This window comes from Vanellus vanellus, assembly GCF_965231255.1.
Source record: "Vanellus vanellus genome assembly, chromosome: 2".
Lineage (NCBI taxonomy): Eukaryota > Metazoa > Chordata > Aves > Charadriiformes > Charadriidae > Vanellus > Vanellus vanellus.
In genome coordinates, this window is record NC_138906.1 from 126,012,668 (window position 1) to 126,039,697 (window position 27,030).

A 27,030-nucleotide genomic window follows, 5' to 3' on the forward strand; every position below is an offset into this window, starting at 1 on the left:
GTCATGAACTACAACTGCAGATATAACATGAAGAGTAGACAACACGCAGACTGCACGGCATGAGGGGAGAGAATCACTCTTCACAGCAGCTCGCCCCGGGGAAGCGTAATTCCTAGACACAGAGGCGGATCTAACTGATTCAGTGCCTCTGAGTCTGGGGAACAGGACACAGGGTGACGGGATGCGACTCATTTATTTATGGGTGAGCCTGCAGTGATACGTTACGGACTATTACCACTGAGCGATACAGAGTGCATTTGTCCGGAGAGACCTACTCTGGTTTGGTACAGAAAGAAAAGTGCTATAAATGATTGCTAAGTCCTAGTTGATTGTTAGAGTGAAAACACTGTATTGATATCAAAATGGCGTTGATGTGAATCCAAAGGAGTTTTGTGAAGAGCCTAGATGAGATTTTAAAAAGTGACTAGTGTTACGAGCTGGTTGGGTCAATTTTACTGAATGATTCCAAACTGAGACAAGCTGTTGCATGCAGAAAGTTTTAACGGAATTTCTTTGCAGTTTTAGATAGTAAAGTTTTGGAACTTAAGACAGAGCAAGTGAGTCTCTCTACTTGGGAAAAGAGAGTATTAGCCTATTCCCCAGAGTGTGAATGTGTGTATCCATTGGATTTTCGGCAGGACAGAATAACTAACTCCGCTTTGAAGGAAGCAGATGAAGGACTTAAACACAAATTTCCTGAAAGTTAGAAAACCCTGGGGCAGTTCCTGTCTTGTGTTTTACCTTTTTATGAACTTTGCATGCTTCTCAGCTGAGAAACCCTGAGCACTTCTACGCAAGCTCTCAACAGGGGTTCTATAGTGAAGTTTATTTAATACTGTAAGCATTGACACAGCCAATCTGTACCACCCTAAAAACCTGTGTGTTTTGTAGAAGGAGCTGTTGCCCATTTGTATCTATCTGAGGAATAAGGAGTGATACCCAGCATAACATTAGTCATGAATCTCTCCAGACCCCCAGGCCTACCCTGGCTTGTCTCTGCTCCAAACCTCATGTCTACCCCATCGCACAGCCACAACAGGGCACTAACCGCCTGCAGTGAGCTCTCACGGAGGTCTCCCTGCTCAGCTCCTGCAGATCTACTCCAAACCAGCACTCAGAGCAACAGCGTAGTCCGTCTGTACCAGGGCAGAGGAAAACGTGGCATTTTTTGTGACTTACGTGATGAGTTCCTTTTTGAGATCTCTTGAATGGAGCTTGGGTTTAGGACTTGGTATGGAGACATCTCCTGGATATTTCTTTTCCTCCATGTTTTCCGGAGTGTTCACTGGATCTTTCTGAAATATTGGATGAGAATGTGACAAAAGGTTTCTCTGTTCAAGGCCTCCCATACATTCAACAAATAACTTGCTGTGGCAAGGAGAACCGCTTGGAAAACGTTAATAGAAAGTCTTAAGAAATGATGGAGAGAGATGAAGAAAGTTTAGTACATCATAGTTTCAGGTTCGCATAGGTAGATATTTAAAAATGTTTTGAAAGTATTTCTGAGGGCAGATGCTGGTTTAAGCCTTACATAGGGAAAATTTGTCTTTGATTTATAAAATGATGATGAAGGCCAAAGAAAAATACACAAAGAAAATAAAAGTAGTTATTGAATATATAGAGCCAAGCAAGACTTTGGAAAGAATATTTTTTTTTTTTTTTTCCTGTGCATGTATATCACTGAGTTTTGTATACAGTTGAAGTGAGTGCTCTTGTACTGTGAATTACAAAATTACAATCATAAGTTAAAAAAACCTATTGTACACAAACATATGTAAATGCAAAGCTTTTAGAATTGAACGACTTATCTTATTCAAAGAGCAGATTCCTGTTAAAATAAAAATCAAAAGAACAAAACCACTTTGAAATTTTCTTAGTAGCAAGCTTCACTGCTACAGTGCTGTTTGATGGGTGGTATGGACCACGAGTATTCACTCCCTTGGGAAGGCATTTTGGAAATCTGGAGTCCTGAAAGGAAATTACATTTTTGTTTTCTGAAAAATCTTCTTTGGTAACTTCAAAATAACGTTGGTTATACTGTTTTGAGAATTAAGGACTTCAATTAATATTATTTTTATGAAGGATAATTATTTCCTTTCTGGAGCGATGCTCTGTGGATATTGTATCATTCAAGAATTCTCCAAAGCCCATAGCATCAATTATTGAATCTCTATTAATCCCTGCTGGGACTTCATGTTGGTTTTATGACTCTGTTCCAATACTCAGGTAGGTATCATCCAGAGATTACCGTCTGTAGGAGCAGAAACTGCTGCCTGTGGTTGAGGGGGAGAAACTCCCAGCTCCTGCTAAACTCACGGGGCTGGAGCCATAGATGCTCTGGGCTTGTGCAGCTGACGAACATGCCAGGACAGAGGGACAGGGATGTCTGCAGAGCTGTTGACACAGAGCGGAGGGCTGAGGAGAATCTGGACTGAAAATGGAGATTCTGCCTAACGGGACTTGTAAGATCTGCGGGGGTGTTTCTTCTGATAAAGCTTCCATATGGTCCTCAATTCTGGCAGCTCATCTTTGCCTGTTTGGAGACTGGATCCTCAATATGACTTCCTTCTGCTTTCTGGTACGGGCTACCTACTGCCTACTGAAACTCACACTACACATACATACAGAAACCATGCCATGTTATTGCTATATCAATTACTACAGATTTTTGCAACCACATTTGTGGGGTTAGTTTGTCTCAGAATAATCTCATCTGCTACAAATATAGAAAGCAAAAATACATATACCCAGCTTTTCTGAACAATTTTTCATAGTAATTATCGAGTCTTCTTTTTTTTTTAAGTAAAAAAAAACCACCCAAAACTGTCATATTTCAGGCTTTTAGAATTTCATTTCTAAAGGAAAACTTCAAATAAGGAGTAATAGAAAAAATTAAAAACAATGATAGGTATTGTCAAAATTTTAATACAGAAATAATAAATACTTGAAAGTCCTCCAAACATGGAAACGAAAATGCTAAAAACCAAAAGTGGAAAAACAAATACCAGCTTTGTTCAACATTCAAGAAACCTCAAAAGCTGTTTTCCAACATCAAGTTAAATCCTGGTTCTAATAGCATAGAGGGGTGGTTTTGCCACTGCAATCTGCAGAATGGGGAATCTAGTTCCTGACTCTCTCTGTCCACAAGTTCTCACCTGCTTTTCTTATATACACATAAATACAATCTCTGCCGGGGATCATCACCAGTGTAAGTCACTGTAAAATCAAAAGCTCCCAAAAGAAGCAACAAAACTGTGGACCTCCTGTTGCCATCTGCAAGGGGTCAGATGTCAAATCACTTCGAAAAACACAGGTAAGGTGTTTCCATGTAATGTAATGAAGGTTGAAGAAGGGTGGTTTGTCAGCTTCCTCCCTAACAACTGACTCTGGTAGGCTACAGCTGTATCACTGAACTGAGGACCAATGCTCCTTTTCTAAAAATTTAGTGCCTGCCTTGGCTGGAACCTAACTACGTATCAAGACCAGGCACACATCAGCCTCTTCCACCCCCTGTCAAAGGTCCATCTGAGAGAGGCCTGGAGTACAGGGTGGTGGAAAGACCACTCTGGCACTCCACTGGGATCCTGAGCTGTGTGATGTACCTCAGGATGCACTTGCAGCAAACATAAGTAGCTGTAACTGTTCCTGCTGCAGGGTTTATTAATATTTTCATATACATAGCTTGTGTTCTTTATCTCAGATGAAAGCTATCTCTTAATCTTCTGCTGGTGATGGACCAGAAACTTGTATGTGTGAGTTATTCATCATGTCCCAGTCTGATACATGCTGCACAGAGGACTGATCGAGAATTATGTATATCAAGGCTTGACAAAATACTACAGTATTGCAGTTCACAGCTTCATTTAATGATGTTTCACTGAATCATTTAGCAAAAATAAGATTGCAAGATGAAGGTTTACATGAGTACATCTACAACCACCAGCATAACTGATACTAGAGGGTTTAGAATTGCAGTATTTTCATTTTCTATCTTTGAAATAATTGATTTCTCAAAATCTTATTTGTGAATTTCCTGAATTGACTTATTAAGTTTTGTAATTTTTTTAAACCAGTAGCTAAATGCACACGTGCATACACAAACACCTACAATTTCACAGTAACTGCTCTTTTGAAAAAGAAAAAAATTGCAATAAGGACCAAAGTGGGAATGTAGCTTGTTTCCTAGTTAACATCCATTAGCATATTTCCCAGGACCGAGGGAGACATATAGACATTTAAATGGGTGATTTCTTCAGCGTTGTCTTAGCACCTTGTGGAATGCTTGGTATTATTCAAGCAGCACGAAATCTTCAGATGTGTAGAAGCTGCAAAGGGAAGACAGTGCAAAGGCAATGCAGGCAGAAACTCTGCCTCTCTAGGACCTTATTTCAGTACATGTGGCCGAAAAGGGGCTGCAATCGCTCTGAAACGTGTAGGTTGGACCTAAAGACAAAATATTTTTGTTTGGTTCTCTGCACTTAGGACCGAACGCAGAGCATCAGGCCTTGGCTTGTGTGCTTCTCCAGTGATTTAGCTTTAGAGGGAGAGATAATCCCTTGGGAAAACGCTTTTAGCACTTCCCACTTTTTGGTCTGTTAGGTGATGATCATCACATCTAGTGAAGTCCAAACATACGTATAATTTTTTCTTTTCCCATTTGAACGGATTTATAACTAAATGTTATTAAAATTCTGAAGAATTCCAGACTAAAAGGAAAACCAGAACCAGCTCAAGCAGTCCAAACACTACTATTTTCTGCAAAGAGCATGTTGGTATTCACCCATGCACACTACAGAAAGAAAGCAAGCAATGGAACTCCATTAATGTACAGATGGAAGTTTATATTGATTTCAGCAAAGACCAGAACATAATGGTAACATGAATAACAGATAATAGCATCTGGCACTTTTAACATTTTTAAGCCCTGAAATCTTTGGAGAACTGACAGTTGAACTAACTGACAGCTCTAGTTATTTCTCGGCGCTTTCCTTTTGGAGAGATTTTGAGCTTTTTCCAAATTCAGAATTTTTTTTTTTAAGGGGGCATCTGGACAGGCTATTTCACTGAGAGAGAGAGAGACAATATTTTCTGGAAATTACCACCAAAATTAAGCAACTGTTGTGCATATGAACCAGATAACAATGAATTAGAAATAGATATAATCAGTCATTTTCTTTGCATGAGGTTAGCTGCCAGTCTTCGATTTGCAAAACACAGCCTCTGGCCCTGAGATCACTGGACATGTCAACGGTCCCTGGGGTGGCAAAAGCTCACAGCAGAGGTCTGGGGCCAGATCCTTGATTAGGGACAAACTGCACTGTGTCAGAGCGTCTAGTGCAAGGGGCAAGAGTGCCTGAACGTGGATCTCTATGTCCTGTCGGGTCGCCTGCTGATGCCTCCGGCTCCCTGTAAAGGATAAGGAAGCAGCCAGCCACCCCCTGAGGCCTTGGGAAAGTCGAGCAGGCACTGGGGGGGACACGGAGGTGCTCCTGCCATGGCTCTTTTGCTGAGCTGTGGTGGCAGCAGGGAGGAGGAGCAGCAGGACAGGCCCCCTGCCAAGTCTGCGACACTGATGGATCCCCTGCAGCAAGGCGGTTCTCTCAAAGCTGGATGTGCTTGCTCATCATGCGGCGTGAACGGGAAAGAGCCTGCACCCTCAGCTTACCGCCTCGTGTCAAACCCACTCCAAACCCCTGGTACAGGGACCGTGCTCTCATTGCTGAGGTAAGCAGCATCATCAGCCCCACAGAGGTGACCGCAAAGGGCTCTTCAGGACAACCCAACCTCCAAGAAATGAACGTCCATGGTGCAAGCTGTTTCAGCCGTCACATGACAACCCACTACCCAGTGCTGACAGATATTTTTCTTCACACAACTGAATTATCTTTTATTTCCAGGTATTTTTGGAATTGGAGGCCTGGATACCCTAACCTTAGCCCTAAATAGATTTACCCCTGTCTGTGTCTTCTTCAAGTGTCTTCTTTTGCTATTTGAACAAGAGGTAATTATGTAATAAATATAATGTTCAAATGCTATTATTTGATATATAAAACCAAATAGGGAGGAAAAGTATTTGAAGCTGCATAAAAATTCCAAACTGGGACATCTTTCAGTCTGCTTCAGAAAGCTATCACTTAGGCTTGTCTATTTTATCAAAATTTTACCTAATTAGCCTTTAAAGGTGCTGGTGGTCCCTTCCTGATTTAAGAAAAATGCAAACAATCCATATTCAGACAGTCAGCTCAAGAGAAAAAAAATGAAATCAAGCTTATCATCAAAACAGAAGAATAAGAAAGAAAGACAGTAGGAGACTATGCTGTCTTGTTGCCAAGATAGAATAAACAGACATGAAAGAGCAAAACAGAAACAAAACCAAACCCAAGACAATTATCGAGTTCAAAGTGGCAGTCTAGAAGATTAGCCATAAAAGTTGGAAAGTTACTGAATAAAAGTATTTGCTGAAATTTTAGTTGCTCATCTTTGTTCCTGCAACTGCATTTTCAAGTTTGGGTTTTTCCATTTCCTAGGACAGGTTGAAAAGGGAAGACGGCTCTATATACTCATCTAGTTTTTCTATGTTGTTCCCTTACCAGTTAAAAATATCACAATTGGTGGAAATTATGTACCTGTCCTCTTGTGCTACTTATTGTAATCGAAACCTTCAAGAATTCCTAATAATTTTGTATTTCTGAATTTGTGCTCTCAGACTGTCTTCTGGACTTCTGGACTCACTAGTGACACCTAAGACTCACTGGCAAAGATTTCTTGAAATATGTTAAAAGTAAAATAAAAAGATTTCCACCGAAAGAATATTGCAGGCAAGGTTCTAAGCATGTGTTTAAATGCTTAGATAATGAGTTATCTACAGTTATAAAGAGTTGGTGTGGAAAAATTATTTTTTGTTTTGGCATGAAAACAACTGCCTTGGTTTGGTTTTGTTTGGTTTGTTTTTTTTTCCTCTGAGTGATCCCTAGGCCATTTGGTTGTATGTGCTACAGGACTGAGCCATTAGGAAAAAAAATTAAAAACCAGTCTCTAATGGTGGATACCTTTGATTTCCTTATCTTAGACACTTACAAACATTCACAAGTAGGCTATGAAAGCAAGATTTTTCAAAGTAAGTAGTGATTTTTTTACAACACATCCAAGAGGGCATTTAAGCCAACTCAGTGTTCACAAACCTCTACCTGTGGAAACTGATCCCTTTAAACTGCACTAGATTGGTCAACCCAAAGACCATCATATGGCCACTCATCCAAGGGAAAAAGTCATTCAGAAACTGAAAAAATACCTCTTTTTCTTCTTCTTTCCTGCCATGGGTCTTGCTGTAGTTGATTGGTGTATCCCAGCCTTCCTGTTCACAAAGAGCCTGGTAGAAGGCTGCGTTTACCAGGATGCTGCTTGTTTTGAAAGGAGAAGAGGAAGGAGTGGGAAGTGCTGTGCTGGAAGAAGTGAGAGGCATAACTTTGTCTTGGCTTCGGTTCTTTTTCATGCTCAAATCCAGAGTGCCATTTTCATCCACTTCTATCTCAGCTCCCTGACATGCAACAGGAAACAGAGACATGTTTAGATATGGACATGGTAAGGCTGCAACATAACCATGTGGTGCTTTTAAAGGATAAATATAAATGCACGCTTTTATTTAAATTTATCTGAATCTAAAACCAGCTTTTCGATTTATATCAGTTAATGTCCAACTCTTAGGCAGACTTAAGAGTAGCCTCAGTAATGGTATCCCTGCATCTCAGCTTAAACATAGTAAGTAGAATTTAAATAAGATGCCTCTAAACCATAACCTATCCACCCTAAATCTAGTTTTATTTAAAAAAAGTTTAGCTTTAAATCTTCTTGAGCTTTTCACTCTTACAGAGAACTATGACCCCAATTCACAGTTAAAAGCATTAATGCATTGTTTAGGTCATCAACAGCATTACTATTACATATCTTCCCTTCCCCCCACACCCCGGAAACATTACAACATCTGCATCGTGGGGGGAAAAAGGAGGGGGGAAGAAATATGTCTAAAAGTAGCACAGTAGGAGAAATTTTCACTAGGGTCTTGCATCACTCAAAGTAACGTATCGCCTTAATCATTTTCACTAGGCCGCTAAGGCACAGGTCTGTACTTATGCCACTACACTAGGAGCCACAGGAGGATCTTAAGGAGGTTGTCCCTGATGGAGACCTTCAGCATGAGTTTACAAAGCCTTCGCTACCTTGGAAGTACAGCAAAGAGCAGCCTCTGATTGCAGGGGTGTGTTCAGTTTGGGGAGAGACCCAACTTCTCTTTCCAGGCTGGGAGAAGCTCTCAGAGCAGCTCCTGCTCACAAGAAGGGACAAGTGCTGCTCAGCTGTACAAGAAGAACAAGGGAAGCAAAGCTCACTGTTCTGCCTTACACTGTCTGATCACAGAAAAAGAGTATAAACTCCTCTTCTTGGAAGGATGAAAAGCTCCTGGAAGTGCAACTTACTAATGGAAGCAACAAAAAATTTCCCCTCATGCTCAGTATGCAACACTGCATATTGACATACTGTGTATATGAGGATGAATATAAGACTAATCCTCTCTATTGCCATCAGTTACTAAAGTCAAGTAGGGGAAGAGGTGAAAGAGGAGGCTTCTGGAGGAGCACTTGGCTGTCTAGTTCTGTGTGTTGCCCTGAATAAAGTGGAAAATAGTCAAAGACTATCGAGATAAATGACAATGTCATAGATCTACACATGTAGAATGCTGTAATTAACACTGCACTGTGTCTTCCTGTTATTGTCATCACTACTATTTTGTATTTGCATCACCACAAAGCTCAGATACCCCTTGGGAATTTGGGGCTAGTATAACTGTAGGACACAGTCATATAAACCCAGATTGAGACTTCCTACCTCAAGTAATATAAAAGTAGACCCATAGAGTGAGTGAATTACGTAGACCCTCTGTTGTAAACGGAAAAGAGACAGGTACGTCCAGGGGGCAAGTTTTTTCATCTTCCTTAGACATCTTCCTTAGGAAGAGATGAGACACTGGCAGAAAGAGTTCTTTTCTCTTTCTTCCCATTAACTATTGTGAAGCTTGATGATTAATCAACCTTTTAATCATTAAAGGTAGGGCAGCAAAACTTATCCTTGCTTGTGGACCTTAAAAACAGATGTGGCAAAACACACTTTGTGCGGCACGGCCACCCGAGTTGGACAGAAGGCACAAGCTTCCTTCATGCGGCCTTGTCTTCTACCCCTGCCAGTGGTGACTCATTTAAGGTAAAATGTGTCTGATGGAATCTTCTTAATCAGAAGGAAAATGCTGGTAGGTGATGAAAATTTAGGGCCCAACGATCTTTCCTCACTCAGACAGCCTAACTCCATTCTGTATCCATGGGCCTAAGACAGATGCCCACCTAGACCAAAACACTACCAAGCCATCTGCTTGCCACCATTTCAGAAACTCAAGCACTTCTTATGTTTGCTTCTCCTGCGTAGCAAAGTTCACATTTTCAATCATACAGCTTAAAGAGAGAGATGTTTTATTATATTTATGGGAAGTAAATACACTTCTAATATGTTCATACTAAGACGCTTTGGTTATATCTTTCTGCCCCTTTTTAGTAAATAGTTTAATCTCCTGTGATAGTTTTAAGCCCTGAATTTGACAGTGCAGCTTATCCTGGATAATAACTTAGTAACCACAACATCTTATGCCATCTGTATAATATCAAATACATTTTTATACCAGCATTAATAAACCTTAGTTACAAAAATCCAAGATATTAACTATATCAGTGCCAAGCACACACTCCAGGATCTGACAACATAGCTCTGCCATGATCGCCTCAGTGTTTTTTGGCTTCATAGTTGATATGTAACTATAGCAATGAAACAGAGCTACAGTAATCAAGTTTAATGACCAATGTAAAGTAAAATGCTAAATATTGTAGTTGCTGACATTTTTCATAATAAAAAAACTTGGGTTAAGTCTGCACAACCAACATTCACATAAAATTCCAGACCTCTGTGACAGATGGCTTAGGAAAGGAAGCCATGTGACTGGGCTGCAGTAGTTTTATAGTGCAAAACCCATAAATAGTGCAGATTCTCTGTCACTGACAAAATATCAACTACTCAGAAGGCAGCAGCGACAACAAAAAGTACCAAAATCAATCAAGGTTGCCTCCTTGATGAAACTGTACATAGAAAAATAACAGGAAATGTACTGTCTCTGAGAAACAGATACCATTCGCCACAACAAGGAGCTCTGGCTGAAAAACAGACCATTTACCAGCATGGATATTTAAAGCTTCCTCAGCACTTCCCTGAAATTCATGTGGAAGTTGGGTTGTCCAACACGCACCTAATTCTGCTCAGGCAAGGCTGGGTTGTGTGTTTGTGAAGTAGCGTACAGATGGGGTTTAAGTGAGCTCACAGATGCACACACCAATTAAATACAGTCACGGAAAAAATATCCCCTTTTGCCCGTCGCAGGATGGATTACACGTTTACAGTGTGGCTTTTTATTCAGAATGGTGTAAAAGCTATCACTTTGTTGCCTTCATAGCAAACTCCAAATGGCAGAGCAAAAAGAGAGGGTAGTCAGAGATACTGCTCCAGTTTTCATTGCTACTCTCATCCCACCCTCCTCTCAATATGTCTCCTTTGCTTGTTTTACCGTGTTTATTTTTACATTAATTTTAAAATGGAACTAAAAAGACAAAAATGGCAAAATGGCAAAAAATGCTAGAGCAGTGCTATGACATGCTGACAGAAAATGGCACTTACTATGCTTAGCTCAGACTTGTAAAGGCTGCGTTCTCCTCAGTGAAGGCAAAATCTTATTACTGTCGACTGTAATGCATGTGTGAACAGGCCTATATTTATCCATTTACCATGACATATTTAAAATATAGCTACCAAAACAATGTAAACTGTTCTTATTCTTCCTTAAAAATGTGAGGAAAATAAAGATGCAAATGTCTCTTATTATTTCCCAAGTTATCTCAGTTTGCATCTGTGTAAATCTTTGGAGCTTGATTTTGATCATTTACATTTACATTTACATTTACATTTACATTTACACTGGTGTGAACCAGGAAAAAATCCACTGAGGCAATGAAGAAAAAACAATGAGGTTGAGAGCGTACACACGGTAATTGAATTCAGGTTACTCCTTATATACTTCCACATCAATGACAGTGTAATCACCCTCACAGGTTTTACAAGCAGCAGGAAAAAGGATTCCAGGATAAAAAAATGAGAGAAAAATGACTGAAGCATATTTTCTTTATTCCAGGATCTATTCAGTGAAAAGATAAGGTACAAGTAGTACTCTACTATGAGTATCTATCTAAAATGAAGACTAATATAAATACGTAAACAAAAAATGGTCCCTATCCTCAAGTGCTTTGTACTTTAAAGTCAAGCTTTTTCATCCTCCTTTATTTTATGACATAAATATTATGGAATATTTTCTAGTACATTATTAAATCTTGTCCTTGGAACCGAACTACATCAGCTAGGACAATAATGAATGTTGTTTTTTGCGATAAATTACTCCTGCATTTTTTCATATGCTTTTGGTCCATCTGATCACTCACAGCATTTAATACTCTGCAGTGTGTCTCCAGTAATGATTACAAGTTAAGCTTTATCTCATAGCTGGATCAGAAAGAGTGAATTATTGTGCTTGCATGAATCTTACTTCAAACCTGTGACCTTAGGGAGACTGTATCATTCCCTATAAGGGGGCTTTATGTATTCTTTGGTTGGCATCAGCCATACAACTTAATACTAAGTAAGTCCAAAGAAAAAACATTATCAAAGGTTTTGCATTCCCACTAGCAGTTCGATCTGGTTTGGAAAGCTCAAAAGGGGTCTTCATTTCTAGTATTAGGAGTAACTCTGGAAGTAATATCTTGCCATGCGTATGAATAGTATTCTTGTGTACGAATACTTTCTTGTGTATGAATACTATCTTTAATGCAACTCCATGCAAGAGTACAATCTTTTCTATTCCCACCTAATAAAAATACACATACATGGTCCTCAGTTCTTCATACTTAAATTTAAGTGATTGAGCTCTGCAGCAAACTAAGATACTAATTTGGATCAAAATAAGAAAACTTACAACTGCCCAGCAAGATCTGAGACGAGAACGAAGTCACAATTTCAGCCCAGAGCAATTCACAAATTAAAAAAAGCTAGCCAAGAATGTAGTCAAGGAGCGATATGCACAGCAGTATAACAGGATGGTACCTGGTGATATTCTTGGCTGATTTTTCATCCTGTATTTAGGCTTTAAGGTATTTGGAGTAAAGGACTGCCTGACAAACGTGCTGAGTACTAACTACATTGTTGAAATAATTGATGTAATTATCCCCATCATCAATATCCAAGAATGGAGAGATGACATAATTTTGTTCAAAAACAGAATTTGAACTTTAAACGTTTTTAGCAAGTGTCATTTTTTGTTTTCTTTCAAGGCATAATGTGCATATGCCATTTTGTCTAAACAGGTGGGAAAAACACCAAAACAGTCAACAAAATGTTTGGCAAGCAGTAGTGATGAGGATACAGATAAACTGTATTGCTTGCAGCTACCTCTGTGAGACGTGAATGCGGTGAGGGCTGTAAACAGGGAAGATCGCTGGATGTTATGACGATGTAGACTCTTGCACTGTGCTAGAAACTGCCGGCTAAGCTTTCTAGGGGAGTCCTTCTGTTGACTTCAGTGGGAGTTGAATGAAACAACGTAAACTGCAAATCAAATGCAACCAGGAGACTGGTTTGGGGTGCTGACCGCATGAGAATCGGCTGATCAGGATTATATCCAACGGAGCAGTTTCCTTCAGTCCCAGGTGGAGGTTGAATGACTCAGAGAGCGTAACATTAATGTGGTATTAATTGTTTTTGAAAACAGTATCATCAAGGTATCTGATGATCCTAGTATTTTGTACGCAACTGATGGATAATTCAAAGAGAAAGCTTAGGATCCATTTTACTGCTCTTTTCACAATAAATTTATTCTTTAAATTGCTTAATTTATAAATTCATAATTTTAATCTTGAGATATTTGGCAGATCACCTTTGTACATTAGATCTCTTTGGAAGTTTTGCGTACCGATGCTACTGTTAATGCGAAATCTGATTTCTCTACCCTTGCTACCCTTGTCTTTCTTTTTTTTGTCTTAGACTCTCACTTTTGAACTGATATATAGAGAATGTGAGATATATATTTGAAAATCCATTAAATTAATGAAATTTGGAACTGTGCTGTAAAAAAAAAATTAAGTATGTATATTTACAGAAATGTGATGAACGTTCAAAGTAAAATATCCAACTTTTACTAAAAAATGGACAACACTGGAGGTCAAGAAATAAAATTTGAGAGACAGAAAAAAAAAAAAAAACAACTTCAGGAAGACACTTGTGCTAAAACATGTTTTGGTGTTTTCCCCACCTGTTTAAGCAAGGTGACATATGCATGCCCTGAGTGAATGCAGGAAAATGGCACTTGCTTGAAATGTTTGAAGTTCAAGTTCTCCTTTTAAAACTTAGAAACACATTTTTTTTTTTTACAGCTCTGACAACTGTGTAACTTGGAGAGGATTTCCTGCAATTCCAGGGAATCCTCTTTAGTCCTACATGTCCTTGCTCTACCTCCATGCTGCTGCCCACCTGCAAAGTGTCATGGCTTGGATTGCTGGGAGGCTGCCTGATGCTCACGTGAGAGCGAACACCTCTACAAGTCAGGAGCTTTGATCTGCTAAAGTATGGATGAAGCTAATCAGGTTTTGTTAGGCAAAGGAACAAAGAAATGCGGCAAGGGGCAGGACTGAGAAGCCTGATACTACGGGGTTCTGAACATAACCACCCCACACAGGTGTCTTCAGACCTGATGAATGTGTGTGCTACCAAGAGTGAAAAAAAGGAAATCATTAACTCTGTAGTCATCTGCTGATGCAGCACTATTTGAGTCCAAACACTGATAAAGTCTCAAGAGATGCTTTTTATCATCTAAAAATTTGTAAGATATTCTAGCAGTTAAACATTTACCTTTGCAGCCAATAGCAGCCACAAAACAATTCAGAAACATTGATAAATACATAGTAGTCTCTTTAAAAATAACCTTGGATTTTGCTTCATATTTTAAAATAGGAAAGTATCTTAATTGAAGAGAGTCTCGAGATTTATTTCCATGATGTTTTGTTCGAGTCCTGTGTGATAAAAATAATAAATAGCCAAAACAAAATAAAAATGGGTTTTGTGTAGTTTTGGCCACCCAATCTGTTTGGGGCTTACTTGCCTGTGTTCTGGCCAGAAGCTAATTCTGATTCTTCTGTCAGATGTTTTGTAGCAGTGTGCCCTCCAGAAAGTCTGGCAAAAGTGGGGGCAGGCAGATAGCAAGGTATGCAGGTGATTTTCTTTTAGGCTGGATTCCTGGCTGTGAAAAAGGAGTAAGCTATGTGCCCCAAGTGTCCCTCCATATCATTACTGTTATGTCCACTTCCATTCTAACCTTCCCCATGATTTGGCAACTGTGAAGCAGGTATGGAGGAGAAAATCTTTGGGTTATGCCTGGTCCCTTTACTGCTCTTCTCTGGCAAGAAGGTCTATTGCTGAGGTCAGCCAAAGGCTGCGGCAGCAATTTAATCCAGCCATTGGCATCAGTTTCCATTTCCCTGTTACAAGAAGTCTCTACTGAAGACCAGCGGAAGGAACTCCCTGCAGCAGATATCACAGATGGATCTTTCATCTGGGAAAGGTTGCCTGAGCAATTTTGGGGACAGATAATGTCTGTGTTACAGAGGATGCCTGTAGACACACTCAAAAAGTCTACTCCAGGGCATCTCGCAACATTGGTTTCAAGGTCCAAGACTTCACATGTGGAAATCAAAGGCAGCAAAGTAGGAGATACCGCTCTGCAAAGGAGCAAGGCTTGGAATACCTAACAAGATGTTACAATGGTGGTAAAATAAGTGGTTCCTCTCAAAGAACAAGAGCTAACTTCTTAGCGATGGTGAATCAAGGCCCAACCAGATTGTAGACCAAGAGCTGTGGAAGTCACTTCTAGCCAGGAGGAGCCTGGTGCTACAATAGACAAAGTAGAGCGACACTGACTTGCAGAGAAATAGGTCATCTGTCTTTTGGACAGAAGTCCCACAGCAGAAACACACCTGCTACTTTGCATTTTGATAAATACACCTCTCTTCACAGTGATTTCTTCTCAAGTTCTTGTAACGGCATCCTCTCATCCACACTGAGCTTTCAAAAGTTTAATTGCAGTGGAGCATGTGTTGACTTTAATGCAAATAATAAACAGCAGTGCTCCCACAACCATGGTCATCAGAAGAAAATCTTGTCTATTTTCATCAGCAGTATAATACTATGTAATGGCACAGAAAATAAGGCTCATAGCTCACACAGTACCATTTGTAAATCATAAAGATCTGTGAGGAAACGCAGAGCAGAAACCAAAACGTGAAAGCCACACAAACATCTACGATATTAGGCAGCTTTCCATTATGACAGACTTGCCCAAATTATCTGTCTCCAAACGCTGTGGGCTTGCTTCTCGCCTCTTGCCAGCAGAAAGGAGAATTTTACTGAAGTCAGTTGTTATTTCCCTCCCTACACCTTGTCAAACTGTCATGAGCTCCAAACACAACAGACTCAATAGGTGTAGTTCTGTTCCATTGCTAGCAAAATATCACCTTGATTAATCACACGTGGGGGTTTTGGTTTGGTTTTTCCCTTTTTTTTTTATTTTTTTAATCAGCCTCCAAAATGATCGCTTATGGCAGGTTTCAGAGGGAGGAAAATTCCCTCTTTAAACAGATATAACTCATTATCCACCACAAATGTTGCTGGATTTGAAATATCCTTCTTTTTTTTCCTCCCACAAAACTCCCCCCTTGTATTTAGGGCTCAATTATGAAAAGAGTAACAACACAATTCCCGCTATTTATTTATTTTTATCAGAACTGGTCACTACATTACTGATTTTTTTTCTGCCTCTCTTCAAAAGAGCATGCAAATAGAAGCCTCCTTTTTGGGGATTTAATGCAGTCACTAACATGAAAGACAGTTTATTCGCACAGTTCAGTAGCTAGCACACCCTCCAGGTTCTTGGACTACCCTACCTTGGCAGACAGACTCTGTGGTTTGTTGGAGAGGATCTCTGCTGCTTCCCTGCAGCGGGTGGAAAGGTTCAGGATAGCAGCAGCTGCTGCTATGTGGGTGTCTTCACTACATTGACCGTAGCTATAAGAGTTGGCATGGCAAGGGCTCTGTGTGTGGGCGCTAGCACTAGGCAGTCGATTAGAAAATTTCACTGGATTTGAAAAATGCTTTGCTGTTGAAGAGAGATTTGATTAGCAATTGCACGTATGAGATTTTTCCCATTACATATTTTTGTTTCTCAGACTACAATTACATACATTAAAATGTTCAAAGAATACATTTAAAACAATCAATTTCCTATTGGCAGTAAGGGTTTGCTGTAAAAATGGCTTCAGAAACACGATAATTTAATTTTTACCCAACAAATACACATCTTTCAACGAAACATCTGAGACTTTTACTAATATTTTATTTGTTCACTACTCAGGCATTAAGAGCAATGATGTCCAAGGAAAGACTGAACAAGTGTTAGCGTGTTATCCGCCGTGACCTGACAACATTGGTGGGCAAATGCCATTGTAAATGTAGCCTCATAAAGGCTGCCTCATGGAGCTCTGTTGTGTAAGAAACCAACAGTGGCTTGTCCAGTCTTAGCTAAAACAACACTGCTTACCCTACTTAAATGAATAAGTCCATGATTTAAAAAGCTTTACTTATGTGAGTAAGAAGAACAAGACCAGGCTCTTGAACGAACCAGAGCAATCAGTTAAGAACATTACCTGTTAGGTATAATCAGTCCTGGTTTTGTGGAATTTTTTAGAAATTTAAGTCTACCATTTAATCAGTTAAAAAAAATAATGACAATGAACATTCAGAATAAAACTAGTCTTGGCTCTCTGACTTATGTTGGCTGTCATTTGGAATAATACACAAATTTATGAGGCACAAAGAGGTCAGTTGAGAATACAAAACTAAGAGGTGAACAGAAAAGCGCTTTGACAGACAAAAGTGTTTTGTGTTGTTCTTTGTCTTCTGCTCCATCAGCAGCACTTACTCCAAAGCAGGTAGAAAACTGCTCTCTGTTCTGGATTTTGGAGCTTGAGACGCCATTAACTGTTGCAGGGAAAATATAAGACCATGATTTCAGCTCTTAGGAAGCAATAATCACTTCTTTTGTCTGTAGCTCTCTCAGTGTCCTACAAAGATAAACTAAGCAAAATCCAATTTCTCAGCCTACACCCAGATACACCAAGAACATTTCTACATATCTCCATCTGCTCCCTCCAGAAAGATCGGAGCCCCAAGGCTCTGGATCCCTTTGGACGCAGAGCTTTGGCTGAGCGCATTTTAATGCTAAGACTTACACAAGACATTGAAAATCTCATCTTTCCTCAAACTTGGGATGCTCTCAGGACTAATGCTTGTTTGTGTGCGCTCACTGTAGCTGAATGCTGTATTCAGGTTTTTTCTGGGTACTGGAGGCAACTCAGCAGAGCAATACGTAAAAGCTTCATGATTCAGTTCTCCCTTTCTCCAGTGCAAATGAAGAAGGATTTATCTAGCCTGCTGTAACACCGTAGCACAAGCAAGAGCTAACTTCAAATTGTATTTAAAAAGCAAAAAAGTGAATTTTCCTTTACCCACCGTAAAAGACACAAAATAAAGCAGGCTATGAGGGATGCATGTTTTGTTAACAAATCAAGTTTATAAGTGCAGAATCCACAGAGGGCTAAAGGTGGGCTTTTGGCTAGCTACATATTTACATAGGACGCTGAACCAGTCGCTACATCATCAGCTTCTTATTGCCAACTTTTGTATATCTGCATAAAGCACTCACCTGCTCTTTTACTTTCACCTTTCCAATAAAATAACAGCTGCACGCTGCAATCTTTGCAAGAACAGGCTGTAAACTTCAGCCCTGATATATATTATACATAAATTGCATATGTATGGATTTGCATTTGTATAAAAACATTTCAATCATTTTTTCCTTGAAATGAACCTGTGAAATAGACATACATCTGTGCAAAGAGACAGCTAATAGGGAATATTCAATTTTACAAACAAAATTGGAAAATCTGCCACCCAAGAAGCTGGCGATGCACGTATTTGCTTTCATTTGAACAAGACTATTTTCCAGGCCAGATAAATATCTACTTTTCATTTGCCATTTTAAATAGGGTATTTATATATATACACACAAACACATAGATACCTACAAATGTGTATATACGTGTGTGTGTGTGTACTCAAACATGTACACAAATAAACATATAAATATACAAATTTTATAAATATATAAAACATATATAATATGTCATATTCAAAGATTATTATATTATATTATATTATATTGTATTATGTATGCATATATACATATATAAAATTTTCTGCTTTTCTGTTCACCTTAGTATGAATGCTCTCTTTTGTTGAGATAAGTGGGATGCAATTTGTTTTCCTTTTTTGTTTTTCTTTACTAAATTTTTTGTCATGAACAAAACTAAAACCAACTAAAGAGTCTTTTGTCACATTTGTTTGGATCTATTTTCTTCTGAGCCCAAATATGGTCCAACAATACCCTTTTTTTCCATTTCCCTCGTAGTAACAGAGTTGTTTGTTTCTTTCAAATAAGGAGTAATTTATAATGGTCAATACAATGTCAGATTCTTGATGAAGTTTCCCATGCAGATTGTGAAGAGCATCTGCATTAAATAATCAGTGTTCACACTGCGGTATCTCATTTGTACAGAGTAGTACCTCAGCAAATCTGTAAGTGATGCAAGCAGAGGGATCTTGGTAACAATTTGAGGCACTGGATATATCTGCACTGCAAATACAATGTAGTACAGAAATATGTGATATCAAAACGAATTCAATCCAGACCTGGAAGTAATGCAGACAAGGCACATGGTCATCTAGGAGGAATAATACCTGTATGGGCACATCTAAAAGGTAGTTGAAATGCTTTTTAAAACCTAACTTGTATTTCTCTGTACTACAATTCATTATGTCTTGTGCAGACGCATTCCATGGAACTTCTCATGGCAGCATCCTATCACATAAAGATATCACGATTTAGCCAAGGAAGAAGGTAACAGATACGACATAAACCATTCCTTTTTACTCCTTCTTTCCCCTGATAATTTCTTTTAAAGGAAACATCAGAAAAGTAAACCTCATAGTGATAATAGTTAGCGTTCTATTATTCTATATTTAGCAAACTAGTATTCTATATTTAGCATTCTGGCCACAAGTGGTTAAAGATGATTCCTACAGAGATTTTTTGAATTGTAGAAGTTTGAAAGCAGAACAAACAAAAAGAAAAAAAAAGTCATTGACATTTTGCCCATTTTCCAAGAGATAATGAAATTTCAAGCTTACATTCAAGGAACTGGGGTGTTTTTCGTCCCTGTGCCACAGGTGCTATTGTGCGTTTGCCAAAGACTTGTGCATCAAAGCTGGCATAATCAAATGGTACTTTCCCAAACTTCTCCTGTTCTTTCGTCAAGGTGGCTCTGGAGGAGGTGACTGGCTGTGATGTTCTGTAATTATACTGAGCTACCTCAGGCTGTTTCGCTAAATTTGTCCTGCAGAGAGGAGGAAAAGAATGAATGAGAAACACAAGAATATCTTTAAATAACCTTTTCTTGAAAAATAGGGTACAGTTATATCTCAGTGTCAGAAAGAGTGCTGTTACCACATGAGAATCCTACTGATAGGTGTATACAGGAAATAGCTGCAAAGACAGCAAATGTGGTGGCTGACCTAGTAGTCGAAGAGTACTTTGACTTCATACAAGTTCAAAACTACAGACATAAAAAATCTAGTATTCTGTAGGAACAGTGTGGGCTAATTACAAAAAGGATACTGATTTACTTCTAGATTACCACTGCACTGTGGTATTTACTTTATTTCTAAAAATTGGATTTTTGCTAGTCAAAGGACTTGTAGTTTTATGCATCGCTATTGTTCTCACTTTACTGTGAATGAGTGTGGTATAAATATAATATAAGATGAACCAAAATAATTGCTTCTGTTATTTGGGAGGAAAGAATGATTTATGGTGTGTTATTCCATTTAGTTACTGTTCAGTAACTACTTGTCTTTAGTAATTTCCTAAGGACTTTTCATATGTAGAGTTAAGGCACGTGCAGTTGGCAGACACATGGACATAATATTCTGTAATGGCTCTGAAGGAACCATTAGAGCTGATCATGTCAATAATCCACAAATTAAAGTGTCCCCAAATAGACCTGAATATAATAGGTTGTAATGGTTGTGGTGCCAATGATGTGCAAATTATGCGTGTCTGTAGGGTCCATATGACTCTCAAACAAAATACAATTGCAATAAAAAACGTTTCCCCTTTTTGATGCCATTGTATAAAAAATAAATTAAACTAATTAAACCAATAAACTTAAAATAAAGAAACTCAAAATATCAGTTATTCAACGGTAGGGAAATGGAATGAGCAGAGTTCTCAACACTTTCAGATAACGGCAATGCCAATACAACACGTTACTTGGGATCACTGGAAGATTCCTCTGAAAAGAAGCATGAAATAAATGAGGACTGCACTGTTAAAAGTGTGATCAGTTCAAAGAGATCTTTAATCAAGTGGCCACTGAAAGTCGCCAAAATATCGTAACAAAGGAACAGTTCTTGAAAAGTGTTTAAAACATTTCAGCAAGATAGGAGATTTGGTTAACAGGAGAAAGACATTTGAGAACCATTGATTAGGCTATGTGTGTTGAAGTAAGATCTAGTAGAATATGTTTGATTGCTTTTCAGAAGGTGTGCCTGTTGTCTTTAATGTCAGCCACACACACAAGAACCATCAGAACATGGCATGTTAATTTTGAGATACACTCAAGTCATTTAGAGGTTCACCTCGGGATACTGACTTACCTCTGTAGCTAAATCTGAAATGGGTGAAAGACCTGAGGAGATGTCAGAAGAGTTTGTGTGAAAATACTTTGGAGACACTAGTTCAGTGGGAGCTCCTACCTGTGAGACTGATCATGGCACTGCCCAGCTTTTGGAGACTCGAGCTGGTTCTTTTCCTGGGACATTGCCAACTTTTCAGCTGCAGCAATTGGACAACCAGAAAGGCTGTTTAGAAACAAGGTGAAGAAAAGAAATGGCAAGGAAAAAAAAAAAAAAAAACAAACATTAAAATGAAGTCTTAGATAAAGGAAATATGTGCTGTGGAACCCAATGACTTCGAACTTCTCTGGTACTCTATGCATCTATGCAAGCTGCTGCTATTATAGCTCAGATTCATCTGTTTTTCAATCCCTAATGCAAAACTGTGAAATCTGTGTATTTGAGGTGATATATCTGGAAACTGAATCACGTAGGAGTTTTCTACAGTTCAGCTTTGATGTTTTGTGGCTGGCAAGCCACTAGTAAATTTTTTGACAAATGACATTTACTTTATCAGCTAAACCATGCATATAAGCCTCCTGCTGATTAAAAGGAAAGTGAATTTGGGAAAAAAAAAAGAGTATCTGAGCAACTGTTACCAAAGAACACATTTTGTCATTTCAAGATGTGCTTTCTTTTTTTCCTATTTGCTTTATTAGATTAAAACATGTTTTCTTATCCTATTCATGGGTTGCTTATGATACAGCTGATGTGCTGCAAAGATGACTGGGGATTTAAAACGGGAAGCACAACGAAATAATATTTTCCGGTTCCTTATATGTTCTTGTAGATGAGCTTGTAATATCTCTGGCAAAGGCTAACTTTTTGTATTGAAGACAGTAACATAGTATGATAATCCTTGATTTTGGTGCGCTCATACAACAACCAATCAATCACCAGCAAAAAAAAGAAAATCCCACAAAAATTCAGTTCAACATAGAAATTTGGGTTTGAAATGTTTCAGTCCCACGTTTGATTGTAAGATTGACATTATATTTTACCAGAAGCACTATAATGGAATATTTCGTCTTGCTGGCTTCCAGTAGAAAGCAGCACTGACAAGAGCCATGCCGACAGCAGTGGCTTGCTGGAGACAGAGCGCATCGGCTCTCTGCCTCACCTGCAGCCCAGCTGTGATTCCCCAGCTGCCTGTCTGGAAGGCTTTCCTCAGTTTTATTTTCTGCCTGCAGGCAGCAAGTCAAACAGACAAGAGGGTTCCAGGTGGGAAGATGGCATTCCTGAGGGTAATAAATGGAGTTAGTTTTTACAGGGATTCTAAAGTATCCCACTTAAAATTTCCTGTTTTGCTAAAAGGGAATGTGCTTTGATGGGGAGTTCCTGCCAGGGACTACCATGTATGTGGTGTAAAACAAAGAGTCTTTGGCTTCTTCTGGGTTTTCCAGTTGTAGCGATAATAATGTATTTGATCGTTCCTACTTATTTTACATGATAGCGCTTCCCTGTGAAGACTGTAATGACACTGTAGTTTGAAATCTCATCTGCGAAAAAGACTAGTGGAATTTGCTGTCCTCAATGCTGCAGCCATTTCTTATATAACGAAATTAAACACAAGTATTTAGTTATAAATAACACAGGCCACCCCAGTTCATAGGCATTCTGCAGTGTAGTACATAACTTCTAATTCCAAGATGTGCCCATCAATTTACTTCTGAGTACATGTTAGATCTGAAGTGGACAGGAACTTTTCTGATCTACCTTCTGTGTGTGTTGCGATTGCTGTTGACGTGTCCTCTTCCAGTGCATCCTGGGGTGGGGCACTTTAAAACATTTTCATGCATGGCAAGAACTAAACAGGAATAAGAAAAAAAAAAAGTGATAATAACATACATTAATTAAAAATACATATACTAAAAGTATGAACATTTCTTCTTCAGACGCGGATTCTCACTTCTGTCACATTTTGACCACAAAAGAAAAGGAGAAGTAAAGGACCTACAAACAGCGAGGCTGGTGCCTCCAGCATGTATAAATTTATCCCTACATTGCTGTAGTGTGGCTTCCCACATGCACATCATTGTCTTTATGGACTTCAAAAGAACAAAGGCAGAAGCTAGTGAGGTTGTTACACCATGAAGCCCTTTGCCCTCTGGTTCATACACCACTAACGCAGTTGACTAGAAAAAAGCATGTGCATTTCTTATGCCCTTTGGTGTGGATTGTTTTCACTAAGAGTGAGATGTATGTCTGTGTAAAAGAGAATATGCCTTTGTATGTCTGCTCTCATGACTTCAGTACCACATTACCCTTTCGGGTGCACAGTGCTTCAAAAAAGATGATTGTTCAGTCAACTGGTTTGATCTGTCAGGGACCAAATTGAGACTACAGGTAATTTTTGAGGTTGCGGTTTTGTTTTTTTTTTGCCAGCAGGACAGAACACAGCTGATTGGAAGTGTGATAGTTAACAAGGACTTGTTAATTTTAACTTTTTAGAAAGTTAATGTTGCTGAGGCCTTCCAAATGCAGCAGCCTGCTTAACTCAGCAGATGTTTCCATAAATACAGGTTAGTACTAGATTTTAAAAAAAAGGACAGCTACAGTTAGGAATAGGATGTTGGTAAACTGTAGGTATCATTTTAATTTGTTGTTATGCATGCCACTACAAAAAAAAAAAAAAAAAGTAACTAACTAGGTTGTTTAAACGAATAGTTTCACATTAGGTTTTGGCTTATTATGCAGCATTTCATTGCATCACATTGCAGGATCACACACACACACAAACCAAATTAATCAGATCAGCACAGTTAGAAATAAGCAGGGAAACTCAGGCTAGACTGGGCATAAAAGGGTTAGCGCAATACAGTCATACAAGAGGGACGTGCTGCAGACCAATGCTGGGATGTACTGATGAAAGTAACCTTTTTGAGCTCAGTTGTCAGGGGGACACCGAAAACATCTCTGAATAAGCATGCCCAGGCCTCTCAGTTACTGGTGACGAAAACCAGCAACCTCGGTGGGTGAGTACGGCAAATCCGGTCGCAGCTCTGAAAGAAGCAGGTGATTTCTGTGCCGCACGCCTTAGCAAAGGCACGGGCAAGCAAGAGCTTGAAGACTGGTAAGACTACAGCATGCAGGTCTGCTGGCAGCGTGGGGATAGTTTGGCTCTGATCTTGTTCTTCCCAGGCCACCTGAGGAGCCTAATGCTGTTTGTAACGCTACTGCTAAGGAGTACGTGAGCTTCACAAGTGTGGGAAGTAGGACTGTGACTAAGAGCTGGAGGGCAAAGAAAGTGTTATGGCTCCTCTCAGCCTTGTTCTGCAATCTCATCCGGAAAAAGTAGGCTGCTTCTCCAGCACGAGCACACACTACCCGCAATACCGGGCCAGATCCAGTTGTTATTCTGGACTGCAGGGTGATGATACTCACTTTCTAGTGGCACTCTAACTTTATGTGGACAGCCTGAGAGACTGCGGTGGTGAGGGTACAGCCCAGTCACGTGCCCTGTGCCATCACATCCTGGGATGGGACATTTGGTTTCTCTCTTTTCAGGCCTGGGTGAATCTGCAGAGAAATCAAATAAGGATTTTGTTTGGTTTTAACCCCCGTCTGCACTCAGATGAGCCATCCTAGCAACGTGATACTCTCCATTTTGTACTTCAGATGTAATTCCTACACAAAGTTTTAGCAGAGAGGTATGTGATTTAAGCATCTCTAGGTCTTTACACCGTGTCCTTTAAACAATGGCTCCCACCTCCCAGTATGCCGTTTATGTGCTGAACTATATAGCTTTATGATTGCAGTGTCATTTTATTCCGTTCAGAGCCTCAAACAGGACAGAAGCCACAATCCAATAAGCCAGAAAACTGGCAGCATCAGCCAACAGCAAGATCTATAAAGGAATAAATAAAAAAGCAGAAACAATCTTTTACTCTGTTAATGTCAGACTCCAGGAAGCTGGGACGACCAAATAAAAGCGGAGGTGTGAAACAAACAAACAAACAAACAAAAAGCATTTCAACCAGAAGCCATTCCTTAAATATCGCCGATCTCTAGGCTGTAGGTTCTTTGTTAGGAACCTGAATACGTGCCACTTTACATTTGAGAGGCAAGGCAAGCAGCTCCCTCTGGTACACATGGCAATGCCGCTTTGTGGAGCAGCCCACAATGACAGTGAAAACATGGAGCAGCCGATACCCTTTCAGAGGCGAGGTCTCAGCCCAGCCCCACAGCTACCACTCTGCAATAGCCGCAGTGCCTTCCCAGCTTTTGTTTCAAGCACCTAGAAGCGTGCAAGAAGCACTGGTCAGAGAGCCTTTATTTGATTTCCAACGCAGGATCAAAAGTCTGGGCGAGAAAGGAATGAATTCTGGTCCAGAAATTCTCTTGTGAGAAATCTGGAGGAAGTGGCCGCATAAATTGCTGAGGATGGGTTTAGCTCCATCTGTGATTGGCTGCCAACAGCATTCGGCACTGGGGGAGAAAACAGCTGCAGCCAGCACAGGGAGCAAGCTCGTTTTGTTGGACCAAGAGGTAGGACGTGCTTAGGGACAGGATCGCCAGAGACAGCTGAGGGTTAAACTTCCTGGCAAGGCTTTAGGTTAAAAAAAAAAAAAAAAAAAAAAAAAAAGAAATAGGGAGGAAAGAAAAAGAAAATAGAAAATAGACTGAGCATCAACAGGAGACCACATGCTTTTGAGAATCACTGCAAATGGAAAGTGCTGCAATGCTTGACAGAAAATAAAGAGGGACCCTGAAATATGATTTAATTTTTCCCCCACTAATTGGAAAGGTTTATCATTAAAAAGATGGAAAAATATAAATTTAAGCTATGTTTTTCTGATGTAGCATCCAAGAAAGAAAATTAAGAGCTGATGGATACGATGGTCGATTTTTCAGAAATAAAAGACAGTTAATTATGTAAAATGAAAAAAATTATGTGCCTGATACTACATGGACTAAAATCATGTGGTGTTTATACGACCTGAACAAAGCCTACTTTGTTCCTCCATGAGTGTTACCTCTGAACTCACCTGCAAACTACAGCTAATAATAATATGAGGCAAATCAGGAAGGGCCAAATTCTGCCATGCTTACCATCACTGCTCCTTCCTATGTGTGCAGTGAGAAAGTCACATCGACTCCAATTTGAACCTGTTGAACACAGCTGGTCTCAGCATAAGAAAAGGTGTCTGTAAAATTCCTGCATGTACCATAGTCCTCTGAGCAAATAAAGATTCATGTACTTTAACAAGGAGGTAGACTAATATCTTGCATGCACAAATTAAGACATGCTAATGAAAAGTCTGCTTGAGACAGGAAAATGAGATGAATGCATATTCTTCCCAAATACTACAGGAAATATTTTATAGTTGCAACTCCTCAAAAAATCTTGTCATTTATCTTATACACTAAATGCTTTAGATAACTAAACTACTATAATATTTGCGATGCCCACAGGGACTACTCTAAAGTAACCCTAAAAATGCCAAAGCAAATCATTTATCAAAAGCAGAAATTGCAGCAGCGCTGGGGTGGCCTCAGTATATTTGGAGGCCCAAAAGGAAAAGCCAAAGGACAGATGAATGCATTGTTACTCACTGCAGCAGGGACTGTGCTTATAAAATGATATCTCTTTGATGTTCAGTAATTAACCTCACTGAGGAGTTTCATACAAGACAGCCCCAGTTTACAAATCAAACACAAATCTTTTAAATCTCCACTTCTGGAAGCCGATAAGTACCAAAAATGAAGCAATGTTCCTACAGCTTTGTAGGATGCCGCATGCCATCAGAAACAATACAGATTTTGGAACTTACTGGTAATTCTGCTGATGGTGAATGAGGCAGAAGAGCACGGCCTGTGCTTTCCTGGCTCAGAAGCGCTGGCTGTAGCGAAATGTAATGTTGATACGTGAAGTAGACTGAACTCAGAAAACACATGGCTTAGGAATTAGGTGGCATGTTTGGAAGAGGCCAATTTTTCACCCTAACCTTTCCTTAAGCACCGTTTTAATGCCTTCTCTTTTGGCTGCTGAAATTTAGG

The 27,030-nt window shown here is 39.5% G+C and overlaps 1 protein-coding gene across 1 annotated transcript in view; it reads right to left on the reverse strand.

Moving 5' to 3' along the window:
• Positions 1-27,030, reverse strand: part of ST18 (ST18 C2H2C-type zinc finger transcription factor) — a gene marked incomplete at both ends in the record, with an annotated part of 157,513 nt that overhangs the window by 16,565 nt on the left and 113,918 nt on the right. Inside the window, 7 exons of the mRNA XM_082499226.1 lie at positions 1,180-1,295; positions 7,292-7,537; positions 16,125-16,336; positions 19,486-19,691; positions 21,112-21,216; positions 22,747-22,837; positions 24,415-24,549. Of these exons, the coding sequence (XP_082355352.1) occupies positions 1,180-1,295; positions 7,292-7,537; positions 16,125-16,336; positions 19,486-19,691; positions 21,112-21,216; positions 22,747-22,837; positions 24,415-24,549 (1,111 nt within the window). The remainder of the gene's footprint in view (positions 1-1,179; positions 1,296-7,291; positions 7,538-16,124; positions 16,337-19,485; positions 19,692-21,111; positions 21,217-22,746; positions 22,838-24,414; positions 24,550-27,030) is intronic.